Genomic DNA, 14492 nt, shown 5'->3' with positions numbered 1-14492 from the left:
CACAGCTGAATGCATTAATTGTGAGAAGTTGAGAAAATAAAATGAAAGTGGGTGATGGAATAAGGAAATGCAACGTATAGGTAATCTGCCAAGGAAGTGTGCCTTCTGGAAGGAATTTTGATGGGAAACTGTTTCCTATTTAGGTGTGTTAGACACATGAAGAAAACAGAAAACTTCATGTGGTCAGCTCATAGTCTTACATGAACCTAAGATCAGCTATCTGTAGTTGTGGTTTTTATCCACTTTGCCATTAGTGAGTGAAAGTGAAATAGAATTAGAGCAAAAGATATTAATATTTTGTGGTATTATAAAACTTCTAAATTTATGACTGGATCTGAAGTTTTATAACAGAAAATCATTAGAGAAAAAAATTATTACACTTAAAAATATATTAATTAATATAATATAATGAATATCATTATAGATTCTACATGTAATATTATGAATTAGTTGATAGACTTCTTGGCATTAGACTTGACCAAACCATTAACATTGTAAAATTTTTAAAAATTTATAAGAGATTTTAAAATACAGTTAAAGTATAATGTAAATCTATCATTCCATGGAAAATAAACCCAGGCTAATTTTGATTATCTTAGCATATTTTCACAAATTGACAGGCATGTCACATATAAAAGGGGGAGGCAGCATGCTGATTAAACTAACTAAAATATAAAATTAATCAGATCTAACAATTAGTTGTTAATGAAACACTAAAGAAAACATTTTTTTGAGTACAGTAAAATAATAACATTGTAATTTGACTGACTTAAAATCAGAAAGAGTGTTTTTGTTTACAAGACAATAAAACCATTAACGACTTATTGACATTAGTAGTTAGTCAGTGTGGGCTACTTTGAACATCTATCTGACCTTAAAAATAACACCTTTCTCTCAAATTTCACACAAAGCCAATGTTAATCTGTGTAAGTTGAGATAATTTATGGGGAGTACAGTAGAGCGTCAATTATCCGAATCAATTGAGACTGGGGTTGTTCGGAAAATTGATTTTTCTGATAACCGATTTTGTACAAAAAAATACATTATTAATATAGTATATTAGTATATCCCAATAATAGTATATTAGTATATCTCATGTTAAAATTTTTCTCTGTTGTGTGTCACTTCGCATTGAATTTTCGTCAATGTTAAGCCTAATGTAAATTTTTATAATAATAATCATGGCTATTGTATCATTAAAAATTATTTCTTTATTTTGTACAAACAAAATAAATATATTGAAAAATATAAAAACAAAAAAAATTATACTTTAGAAGTTAATCTAGTATCAAAAACGTTCGATTCAGCACGACACAGTCCGACTGGAATGCTTTTGGTTAACTGACGTTTCAGTTGATTGACATTCGGATAATCAATGCTCTGCTGTATCTTAAATGTAACCTTGTGATGAATGGCATTTAAAAATCCTGGGGATGAATGCCCTGCATCTGACAGATCCACGTGAGTAAACTTGTACATATTTTTCCACAATGTTTTTTAGCTTACAAAAAGTATCAATTATACTTATAGAAGGTGTTTTAATAGATGTAAAAGCCTTTTTTTTCAATAATCTCAACTTTTTCCTAAGATATATCAAAGAAATCATTATATTGTAATATAGCAGTATGTTCACTGCAAGCAAAATATGAATGTTTCATACAGAGATCAAATCATGTATGATGATAATATAATTGTTCACTAGACACATAGTATTAAACCAATAAATTATGTAAACAACTAACTCAAATAAATGAAACACACATGTATACAAAGCATTAAAGAAGACTTACACAAATGAATAACCTGGGTTTGTCAGACCCAAATTGTCTGCTAGCCATGGCAGAGTAAAATTATTCAATTTGAATTTTACATAAATTTGTAGTATCACCCTAAGTAGGAAGGTATGCAATATGAATTGCCTACCTGTATAAATATGTAACAAATATATACTGCAAAAGTCATGTGGATCTGCAAGACCCAGACATTCACTGCAGGTTAATATGTTTATTTTTGCATTTTGAATCAAATAACAATAAAATACATATAAAAAAGTACTTTTGTAATTCCATGAGTATTTTATATCATTAGAATGAAGACAAAATGAAAAAATTTAAAATATAATCATAGGTTTTGATGTAATGCTGACAGTTTCACATTTTTAGAATAAAAACTCGTTTGTATGTGACATAACTCGTTTGCTTTTTTTTTTTAATGTGCTCTCTAGAGAGTGATCTATAACCTCACTTAAAACAGCATGCTGGCATTCCTCTGGGACAAACTGGCATGTCTGTTTTTATCATACAGAAATATCTGATTTTATGGTATCCCCTGGATAGACCAGCATGCCGGTCATTCCACAAAAATATGGTATATTTGGTAGACTTATGTAAAAAAATATAACTGTATGTTGTTATAAAGTAATATACAAGGGGAAACCCAAAAAAAGCTGGATTTTTTGTATAAAAACTTTATTTATTAACTTTTTTACAAAATTTCTTTAGTCACCTTCAATAGATTAGATGCGATGTACTTGTGAAGTCTTTTTCCCCACTGTTTGAAGCATCTCTGGCACTCTTCAACCTTGATATCATCCAATGCCCTTAACGAAGCTGTTTGTACCGCCACCACATATCAAAACACTTCCCTTTTAGATTTTTCTTCATTCTTGGAAACAGGAAAAAGTCGCACGGGGCTAGGTCTGATGAATACAGAGGGTGGGGCGTACTGTTTGGTCTCTTGGGGATGACAGGCCATCCCCAAGAGGCCAAACAGTGGGTCACTCGTACGTCCGTTTGTGCGGGGTCGTCGTCGTGATGAAGGAACCAGTCACCTGATCACCAAAGTTCTGGACGTTTCCTTCGCACATCCTCTTGCAGATGTCGTAACACTTTTTTGGCAGATTTTTTCAACGTTTTCATCGTTTTGAGATGTTGAAGGATGCCCAGAACTTCGCAGGCGGAACAAAATAACAGTAAGAGAAACATAACACTACGTAAACGTAAACCTACAAACTGATGCCGTTCGCACAGCTGTTTTGTGAAGGTCTCTACTAACCCCATGTAACGAGAGAATTCTCTACTATGTCTACAAATGGCAGCGCGCTCTCAGTTTAGTTTGTTTTTGGGTCCTCCCTTGTATTATTATGTTTTGGATGAGCATTATTTACATGTTTTAAATATATCAGGTAACCAAAAAAGTTCTGTCGTTTTTTTGTCGAAAGAAAACAAATATAAAAATGTATAGGAAATAACACAATTTATTCATCAAAATAACAACCCTCACATTCAATAACCTTTTCCCAACGAGAAACAAGCTTATAAATTCCATTTTTATAAAAGTCACGATCTTTAGAGTTGAAAAACTTCCCTAACTCCGTTTCTATAACCTCTCTATTTCTGAACTGTTGATTTCGCAGATGATTATATAGGCTTAAAAATAGGTGATAGTCAGAAGAGCTAATGTCAGGGAAATAAGGAGGGTGCAAAAGAGGTTCCCATCCAAGGGTCTGAATTGTGTCAGAGGTCACACACGCAACATGATGTCTATAGCATTATCGTGTAGGAAAAGAACGCCTTTACGGTTTACTAAAGCTGGCTGTTTTTTCAAAAGTGATTGGTGAACTCGACGGAGTTGGTCACTGTAGATGTTAGCAGTAATAGTCTGTCCAGATGGTATAAGTTCATAGTGAACAATTCCGTTTGCAGTCCACCATATGCACAATATTGGCAGGTGTCAATTGATGAGATATCCATTTGCTGAGCTTGTAAACTTTTCCAAGACTATGCAAATGTAAACGGACAGTTTCATCACTTACAGAGAACTTTTGTGCTAATATCTGACAAGTTTGAGCGGAATCTTCTTCGATTGCAGCCTGTAATTCATCATTATTAATGACATATGGCCGCCCTTCTCGTGGCGCATCTTTAAGCGACTCATCACAGGAAGAAAATTTTCTAAACCACCTTTGGGTGGTGCGAGTGCTGATAGAACCTTGTCCGAAAACCTGGCATATTTTTTGAGCCATTTGCACGGCATTTTTTCCAAGTTTAAACTTATACAACATACAAGCACGAATTATAGAGTTTGGAGTACTCATCTTCAGGTCAATTTTTATAATATTAAGAGATAACCTTTCCGCTTCTCTTTATATAAGATGAGTCAGAATTAAATCTTAATTAACATATTGCTGGAATTTTAGTGCCATCTATTGTGTATTGCGTTTAACATTCTTTAAACTTTGTAGTTTCACAAAAAACGACAGAACTTTTTTGGTTACCTAATAATTTAGATGAACCATCTGAAGTGTATGGAAAATATGATATTGAGTTTATTAAATTTTACAATACACAGTAAAAATTACTTTATTGAAAATGTATTTTTTTTTTAAATTTTATGAAATTATTTTTATTAAAAGAAAATGGGAAATTTTATTGTCTTCCAATTATATTAATAATTATGTGAAAAAGAAAAACATACATTGACAAAGAAATAAAATTGTAAATATATAAAAATACTTAACATGCATAATTCAAATTTCTTACATTTAAATTTAAATTTTTGCTGTTTAGGAATTGTTAAAATGGAAGATGATGCACCTATTATTTATGGTTTGGAATTTCAGGTAGCTTTTTTATATTAAATTTTATATTTATTTCATTTTTGTCATGTAGTTTAAATATAATCAATTGTAGTTTAAATTTAATTAAATATAATAAGTTGAAAAAATTGTAGACCTATAAATTCCCACTGTTGTCTGTTCATGTTTATCTATACTTTATGAATAGAGGGTAGATAGAAATATAATTTTGATAATATAACATGGAAAAGTTTCAGAAATGTTATGATAATATTCATAAATTTCTCATAAAAAAGTATTGTTTAGTAAAATTAACAAAAAGATATACTTAAATAACCTTGTGAATACATATAATACAGAAAGTCTGTGCAAAAATATACAAGTAATTTTCTCATACATTAGAAATAGAAGAAAAGCTTTTGAAAAATTGATTTGATGTACAAATTTTTAGTTTTTTGGTGCAAAAACAAAATTTTTCTGTTTAAAAAATTCCAATACAACATTTACTCATGTCAACAAAAAATTGTTGCTTGTAATAAAACAAGATGAATTATGAATGTGATTTCTCTTACAGGAACTGAGATAATCATGTATAAACAAATATATTTCTGCAATGATAGTTTGCCAGCAAAGATATAATCATGTTGGCACTGAAACTAATTTACTGAAGCTGCTTTTTTCATATGTTTGAAAAAATTGTAGACCTATAAATTCCCACTGTTGTCTGCCCTTAATCTCCAAAAACAGAGTTAAATAGATGAAAAATGAGACCAGATATGGAGACCTTAGGGGCAGGAGACCCCAATTAACTACATACAAACTTCTGATGCAAACTGGAAGTCATGTTATTTCAATTCAAAAATTTTCCCCTGAAAGGTGTTAGATAAATGAGCGACATGACTCTGTTATTAAAGGAAAAGTATGATGTACAGGGCAAGCCACTACTAATTTTAGGTGGCAAGCATATATATTAAATTATATAAATTAAAAATATGATTAAAAATTGCAGCCTGGCATTGTGACAATGTCATAGTAAATAATTGGTTATTTAATATAACTGTTATATAGTATTTACTATTGTTTTTACAAATGTTAATTTGTTAATTTAATTTCAGAAATGCTATAAAATGAAAATATTGTATTTTTATTTTGTTAATAGATTTATAAACAAATTTAAAGGACAAATAAGATAACATTGTCTCTGTAGACTAAACTTTTTTCTACAAGGTACTTATTTTGTTATGTAGGCCTATTTAAATTTGTTGGAAAAATTTTATCATTTAATTGAATCTGGAAATTGGTAAAGAAAATTGGCAAAGAAATTGATAGCAAATTTATGACTGTCAAATATAGATGTGAGGGCCAGGATTTCGGAAGGCCGAGATTCGAATAGTTATATTCATTTTGTTTATTCATTTATCGTTTTGTTTCAAAATCAAACTGATTTTTTTTTTAGTTAGGGTTAACACAAAAAGGGAAAAACAACCGACAAATTATCTCATAAAAATAGCTCATAAAAACTTCGTTCCCATGACAATACTTCCCTGTAGAAGATGAGTTAACTGTTGTGTCATAAGTTTGTCACTTCGCCCACCATTAGTCAACGAAGATCATCACCTGTGACGTACATGGGGAAATCTCGAAAAGAGAGCCCCCATATAAAAGACAAGTGTGATGACGACACGGGGGGAAAGTTATTGTTCTGTACTCTGTGTGTGTGTGTATTATCTGCCTCTCGTCACCACCATCCTCGATAGAACTATTCTGCGATTTGCGGACTTACGTCGACTCACAACGTAAGTCCGCAAATCGCAGAATAAGTGCGATTTGCGGTTTCGTTGGCCAACGGTCTTCACGATCTTAAGAATCCGTAATGGAGGCGCATGTCGGAAATCCAGGAGGAGCCGCGGGAAGTGGAGCCAGTAATCCAGGAGGAAGCGCACTCCAAGGCATATCCGGGATGATTCCCCTAATCTTTACATTTTCGGGTGACGCATCGGGATTGCGCATTAAGGACTTTTTCGACTCGCTAGACAAAATTGCAAAGCTAACCGGATGGACAAAGGCTCAATGTCTAGGAATCGCAAAATTAAAAATAACGGACATCGTGAGGGACTACGCATGGAACGACATGCAAATGCGAGCTATCGAAATGTACGATGAGTTCAAAAAACAAATGACGCAGCGATTTGAAAGAGAACCCTATTCTTTCAGACTCCAAAATTTCCACACATGCATACAAAAACATGAGTGAGGCGTTCTCACACTCATCCACCAAGCAAGCCCTGACGAATGAATTAGACCGCATCAAAAAAATAGCAACTGTATACGGCTTCCCGAACATAACGCACCGCTTAATTGAACAGTACCAGCACCGGAAACGCACCCTAACCGCAGCGACCGCCGCCGACCCGCAACGGGATAACCCGACACGGATCCCCATCACGTACAACCCACACCTCAAGACTATACATAGAAGAATAGCCAAAGAGCACGGGATTCGACTAGCATACAGAAGATGCCCCACGATTTTCCGCATCCTAAGGAACGATAAAGACCCTCCCGATCGCACCAGACTCCCCGGTATCTACTCTATCCCGCTCCATGACAATAGACAAAACGCAGAGCTACTGTACATCGGCTCAACCAAACGCTCTTTAAGCACCCGCCTACGTGAACACCAAGCGGATATCCGGCACGGCAGGCTGACCACAGCCCTAGCCACTTATGCATCCGACCCCGAAGTCGAGGTGCACTTCGAGAAGGCTACCATTATTGTCAACACGCCCCACCAACAGCAGCTTAGATGGCTGGAAGCCGCGGCTATCCACAACGCCGACCGGCTAACTACCTGCATTAACCGGAAAGAGGAACTAACCTTGTCTCTGGCCTGGCAATCGCTATTGGACCCAACCCACCGCTTCCTCCCCCGCCGCACGACCGCACACACCGGAAGAGACCCACCCCCTCGAAACCGACACCCGATCCTAGAGAATAATATACACTCCGTCCGGGGAATTCTTTCAGTTGACCTGAAGAAGAGCGATTGGAACGTTCGAAAACGTTTGTCAGGATATTTTAACATATACGCACAGAACACCGGTCACAGGTTCCATAGTGTGACGCTACTTTGATAGTAAGGTTACCAAGTAATGTGCAATCAGTTAACATAAGTACCAAGACTTTTTGCTAGTCTACTTTGAACATACTTTGCAATCTTTTATAAATTCTAAAGTTGTTCCACAACTTATGTAATATGCAAATTTCAGCAACATTAATGCCAAATTTTCTCCATCAGGAAATTTTGGAAGTAAACTTTTTATTTGTAAAATTGAAATATTATGGTTGGGCGAATATGAATATCAGATTTGATTACATTTGTTTAATAGTTCTCTGCATGGAGCTTTAAACTAAATTCGCCCATTTAATTGTAACTGTCTAGTATATTGAAAAAATAGCTTTAATAAATTGTAAAAAAATGGGTGTTACTGCCAAGTTAATTCTGATCTTGAGGGGGAGTTATCATCAAGAAACGTTTTTTTCATAACTCGTCAGAGACTGCATTGAATATGGTCGAAAACGTTTGAATTTATCTATTAAATTACGGTTGCATATGTAAAAGTTTGTTTGAGTGTATTTATTTTTTTCATACTTAACTACTGTATTGGTTCCTATAATAGATGTCATTTTTATTTTTTTGTATTTCTTGTTTCATTTTATATAAAAACTTTTCTGTTGACATTTATAAATTGGAATTTGTTAAAGAAAGAAAATTTCTAAATATCAATTATATCTTATCTCCCTTAAACATTTTTGTATAGATGCCTTTATTGAAGTAAATAAATGCATGCAAGATATGATTATTACAAATAAATTGATCTTTTAATGCTGATGTCTAAGTGTGGCAAAGTAAATGCAACAGTAAATGTCAGTGACTTTTAATGTTGTTTTCAACTATTGTTGCTTTAGTGATTCCCATTGTAACATATTTTTTGGCAACATCCAATCACTGATGGTTCAACAAGAGAGAACTTGGGAGAAGATTTTGGATTAAGTTTCTCTCTGTATAATTTAAACAAAACAATATACAGTAGAGTGTCGATTTTCCGAAAGTCAACCATCAGAAACGTCAATCATCCGAAAGAATTCCAGTTGTCAAATTTAAATTTTCGCCAGTGCTATGGCACTTCAATCTTTGTCTATGTCTTGGGCTACTCAAATATTTTACGTTTTTGATACCAAATTAACATCTGAAGTATAATTTTTTATTGTTTTTATATTTTTCAATATATTTATTTTGTTTGTACAAAATAGAAAAATAATTTTTTACGATACAATAGTCTTCGTTAGGCTTAACATCAATGAAAATTCAACGCAAAGCGACACGCAACGGAGAAAAATTTCAACATCGGATACGTTAAACTATTTTTTCGTACATAAATCGGTTATCCGAAATATCAGTTATACGAACAACCCCAGCCCCCAATTGATTCGGAAAATCGACGCTCTACTGTATATATAAAAAAAGATCTTACAACTTTGATTAATATTTCATTGAACATTTTTTCACATTATCTGTTTTTATTAACACATGAAACATTGTGAACAAAAACAAGATACCTTTCTATTGTGTGATTGGTTGTTGACATATGTCACTGCCATTGAAGTATACCACTATGACTAAAAAAAACTGGGGTTCAGCAGTTGACAGAATTTGACCTTGATGCTAACTTACTCATTAATTTTGTTGCCTGTATCCTTCAGGATGAATTAAGACACTTCTGTTACAAAAGACTTAGTTTTCTTGCACACAGCACAAACAATAAAATGTGTATTTCTTGTGTGTTCATTCATATATTCTCATTAATTTCTCTTGTTTCTTTATAATGTGTATTTTTCTATGTTTTCTTGCTGCATTCATTATTGTATGTTGCTCATGCATCAGTGTACAAGGACTGCACTGTGCATCCTATATATTATTATTATTTATGTATTAGTTAACAAATATGTGCAATGTTTTTTAAATCAAATTATTATTATATTTAGGCTCGAGCACTTTGTACCCAGGTAGCTGAAACAGAAATTGCACGTTTTTTTGTAGGAACGCAATCACTCAAATTTGAAAATCAGGTATTCATTTTAAAAATTATTTATTTATTTATTTTTTAAATTCCAATAATGAATTGTATATTGAATGGAAAGTTACATGTAAATCTTCAATATAGTACTTTCCAGTACTATATTGAAGATTTTACATGTAACTTTCCAGTAAATTGAATATTTCAAATTATTTTTCTTAGCTTTTATCTCATGCATTTTTTGATTTTGTTTCTTTTTTAGTAGTTAGCTATGTCATATAAGGAATTAATTTTAAGACAAATAAAGCTTTTAAGATAAAAATTTGAAATATAGAATTTATATAAATATACCTATAGCCCAATTTTTATATAAATATAAATATACCTATAGCTAAACATATGCAACTATCAAAATATTTTTGGGTTAGAATTAAGCTAATTATTGATAGTTTAAATTATGGAATATGAAATAAAGGTAGACAGTTAAGTCACCATCTTGTGATAAGGTTAATTAAAATTAAAAGTAATTGCTAATTATTAATTTTTAAGTAATGTAATAGTTTAATGAACTAACTGTAAACAAATTCTATACTTTAATTCTAGCTCAAAACTAATTTTATAGAATTCTTTGATATACTGAAATAGATTTAATTGAATTTTTATACTTTAATTAATAGATAATTTACAAAAAATTTTGTTATATTTACAGAGTAAATTTTATGTCAATTAAATATAAATTTTGATACTGTAAAGATGATATATTTGCAACTACAAAAACAAAAAAATTATTAAAGTTCAAATAATTACATATTTATACTGTGTCGTAGTTTAACCAGCATGCCAGAAACCCTGGAGGTACCAGCATGCTGGTCTTCCCTATTTATATGTGGCATGCTGGTCAATTTGCAAAAATATGGTACGATGTATGCCGTATACAAAAAATTATAAAAATCCAAAATATTAAAATATTAATATTAATGATTGATTTTATTAATGTATTGAATTTGATGGCTGGATGGTTGAGGCTGTTAAGGCATCAGCCTACTACTTTGGGGACCTGGAGTCAAATCCGTGCAAGTAACTTGCTAGGAGTAGTCTGTTCTTGATTTGTGGGGCCTTGTACTTTGCCACCCTTGTAGTGTTAGTGTCTGGGCCCATAACCTGTGGTTAATTCAGAATCAGTGGAGAGACACTCNCATTAAAAAGCTTTTAGTATTCACAGGATGGAAAAAGAGAAAAAAAGTGTATTAGATCTTATGGGATTTGAAGTTAATTTAAAAATTACAAACTTGTAACCTAAAAACTTTTATTTGGCTTATTGTTGAAAATTTAGAAACATTAGAATTTCCATAACTATATTGCATTTGTTAGATAAATTTGATAGCATATTCATATAAATGTATTTAATTTTATAATTTATATGTTACATTTTATATTTTAGATTCATCAACTAGAATATGATGAAGAAAATAGCATATTATCCAAAAGAGTATTTCTACATAGTGCAGGCGAAATTTGGCACATAGCATCATCACCAGTTAATTCTGATTACATTTCAACTTGCTATAATCATCTCAGTAAATCTTAAAATAAATATGGATTTTTTTTTTGTAAAATATATAATGCTGTATTTTTTAATTTATTTAAAATTTAGAAAAAGCTAAATATTTTTTTAAATATGAGATTTTAAGTAAATTTCATTTTTAGCTTCAGATGGCAAATGTGAGATGGAAGGAGCAATTTGGGCAATTCCACCATCTAAAGAAGGTAATGATAGTCCTTCAGATGAGAGTTTAACCACAGTTTCATCAGTAGAATTAGTGACGAAGTTAGAAACAGCATCCTATGGAAGTGATGTGAAAAGGTTATTTAAATTTATTTCTTGTATCAGATATGTTCTTTAATGTCTGTAATGTACTTGTAATGTAATATTATGTAGAAGTTTTAAAGTGACAATATATTTTTTAGCATTGTATGGCATCCTGTGGAAGGAAATCAATTAATTTCTCTGGTTGATGAACATATTTTATTGTGGGACGTTGCAAACAATAGCCAGGCAAAGGTATGTATATGTTTTATTGATAGAAATGTATATTTAACATAATATGCTTTGAAGAAGAAATTTTTATATTAAAAAATTTTTCTTTTAAAATTTTTAAATTGAAATTTTTTCTCATCCATGCAGTTTTAATTAACAGATTATGATTGACACATTGACAGATGATCAGAAATGCTTGAATTTTTTACAGATTGAAATAAATATACTGTATTAATTCTAATAAACAGCATAACTGCAAGATGAAAAACATTATAGATAGCACCTTCTAATAGTAAGTGTGCTGTCTATTGGAAGAATCTATTGTCTATCTGCATTTGTTCCATTGATAGTTTCCCTTGAATAATAGTCACACCCAATCTTCAAAGAATAGAAATAATAATTTCTTTCTTCTGTCTAATAAACGGTGCAGTTGCAAGCTGAGCAAAGTTATAGACAGTATACAACTTATTACAATAATTTAAGTAAATAGACACAATAAAAATGGAATAATCTTATATTTAAACATCAAATAAAAATAATTGCTTTAGTTTGCTCAATGTTAGCATGGTGATAATTAAACATTATACAATAGAGCCTCGATTATCCGACTCAATTGGGGACTGGGGTTGGTCGGATAATTGAAAAGCCAGATAACCGAAAAGTATGAAAAAATCCATTATTAGTGTAGTATATTATTATATCCCATGTAATTAGTATATTAGTATATCGCTATTAACCTACTTTGCGTTGAATTTTCATCGATGTTAAGCCTAACAAAAACTTTTTTAAAATAATAATCATTGTTATTGTGTCGTTAAAAATTAGAAAATTAAGCTTCGTTTAAACACTGGCTCCCTTTCATGGTCGAGCCATGTTGCCAGCTAAAACACGTAAAAATACTATTAAAGTAGCCAAGACATAGCCAAATATTGTAGCGCCACATTACTAGCTGACATTTGAAATTTGCCGACTAGGATGGTCGGTTAATCGGAGGTCGGATAATTGAGGCTCTACTGTAGTTATATGGAAAGTCTAAAACTAACATGTCAGGGCCTGGATTCACAAACATCTTGTAATATATGATATAGTTTCTGGTAACTTTAAGTCAGATAGATACTAACAATATATATTTTGTATTTCCAAAACATGTAGCATTTATGACAAAACAGAAGAAACTGGTTAATGAGTGTGTTGTTTTATGACATCACTAGTGACTGCTTCTGTTTTAATAGAGCCAATCAGAACACTTTATGATTTTTTTTAGCATTGTTTGTTTGCAATGTCTGAGAAAATAACCCAATTTAATTTTATTAGAATTAAAATGCTTCATAGATGGCATGCAAAGAAGAAAAGGATAAAGCATAGAAGAAAACCATAACAGATCTCTATGCATGCAATGGAAACTTCCTATAATTGATAACAGTAGAAATATTAAAGAAGTTTGAAAGAAATGACAAACTAATAGTTTTGGTTAAAAGAAAGATAACAAAATTATAATGAATGAAAACTTTTTATATGACATTCTATAAACAGATGTAATTCCACCATGAGGAATTCTATTAATTTCTATAATAATAATTATAGAAGTTTAGAATCAGAAATATTTGAAAGAGACAATTGAGAAAAACGATCAACTTGATTATCTATCAATAGAACTAAATAGTCAGACACCACCTTTCTGAGTACATTGGCTTACAAGAACTATTAGACATTGTAGTACAGTAGACCCCCCTATAACGCAGTAGATACGTTCCTCGTTATACGAATTTTGTGTTGTAGGAATCCTTAAATACGTGAGCCAATCACAGCCCGACACGTGAAGTTTAGGGACTACGGCTGTTTGAAAGGTTTTCTTCCATAAAATTAATCGATTCTAGACTAATTCGACTTAACATTTCCAAAACATATAATTTTTTGGGAATAATCCGTATTAACTATGCTATAAACAAAAAATTGTAGGATTACTTACCGAGTGTGCACCGTTTGACATCGCCATTGCTTAAGCTTGTTTTTGTCGCGGAGCAGCACACCAAACGGCAGCCGCAATTTCTGATGTTATTTTTCTGCGAAAAATTCGTTGAACTTTGGAGACATCATTAATAGAAATAATTTTTATCGCCGTTGAATAAGAAATGTTTTTTTCATAAGAAATGTATAAAATTACAGTACTGTATTAGACTTACGGTACCTAATTTACATACTGTACAGACAATAGTAAACTCAACTTACTCACCTAAACTCTCCGTAGCGTGGCGCTGGACGGCGGAAAGTATATATATAATTAAAATAAAGTTAAAATAAGTTAATATTGTACAGACGATTATAATACTGTACAGACGATAGTAAACTTAACTAACCTGTCTAAACTCTCCGTAGCATGNTGGAGTCGGATTTCCCTGATAGTAAACTCAATTTACCCGCCTAAACACTTTGTAGCGTGGCGCTGGACGGCGGAAAGTAGTTTGGCTGCTTGTCTGCGATGACGAGTTGGCGATGACATTTTACCGCATTTTACGCATCCCTTTTAGTGTCTTTGTATGAATATTGTTGCAATTTTTCACCATGTTATAGGAATCTTCGTTATAGGAACCCGCGTTATAGGGGGGTCTACTGTATTTATGATACTTTTTACAATATCATAACATATGATGTGCTTTGAGAATACAAGACTTTTTGTATTTGACAACTTATGAGGAATTTCATCATAAATTACAATATGGGGTATTTATTAAGGATGCACTGATAAGCAAAATGATTGATTAATCGGTTATGCATTATTGGCTGATACTGATTAATCGGC

The 14492-nt window shown here is 32.1% G+C and overlaps 1 protein-coding gene across 3 annotated transcripts in view; it reads left to right on the top strand.

The window, feature by feature from the left end:
* LOC111631819 (EARP-interacting protein-like) overlaps positions 1 to 11767 on the top strand; it is a 23817-nt gene extending 12050 nt beyond the window's left edge. Inside the window, exons 1-6 of one of the 3 annotated variants that reach the window (XM_023376131.1) lie at positions 1249 to 1461; positions 4569 to 4621; positions 9623 to 9706; positions 11096 to 11231; positions 11362 to 11518; positions 11623 to 11767. In XM_023376131.1, the coding sequence (XP_023231899.1) occupies positions 1434 to 1461; positions 4569 to 4621; positions 9623 to 9706; positions 11096 to 11231; positions 11362 to 11518; positions 11623 to 11758 (594 nt within the window). In that variant the 5' untranslated portion in view covers positions 1249 to 1433 and the 3' untranslated portion in view covers positions 11759 to 11767. Of the gene's footprint in view, positions 1 to 1248; positions 1462 to 2750; positions 2972 to 4568; positions 4622 to 9622; positions 9707 to 11095; positions 11232 to 11361; positions 11519 to 11622 lie in introns of those variants that run through there. The other 2 variants (XM_023376130.1, XM_023376132.1) reach the window with 2 other exon arrangements.
* Positions 11768 to 14492: the final 2725 nt, after the last annotated feature.

This window comes from Centruroides sculpturatus, unplaced genomic scaffold (assembly GCF_000671375.1).
Source record: "Centruroides sculpturatus isolate CEXI.00-Female unplaced genomic scaffold, Cexi_2.0 scaffold180, whole genome shotgun sequence".
Lineage (NCBI taxonomy): Eukaryota > Metazoa > Arthropoda > Arachnida > Scorpiones > Buthidae > Centruroides > Centruroides sculpturatus.
The sequence above is the reverse complement of the archived record's forward strand: the minus strand, read 5'-3'. Positions and strand labels throughout refer to the sequence as shown.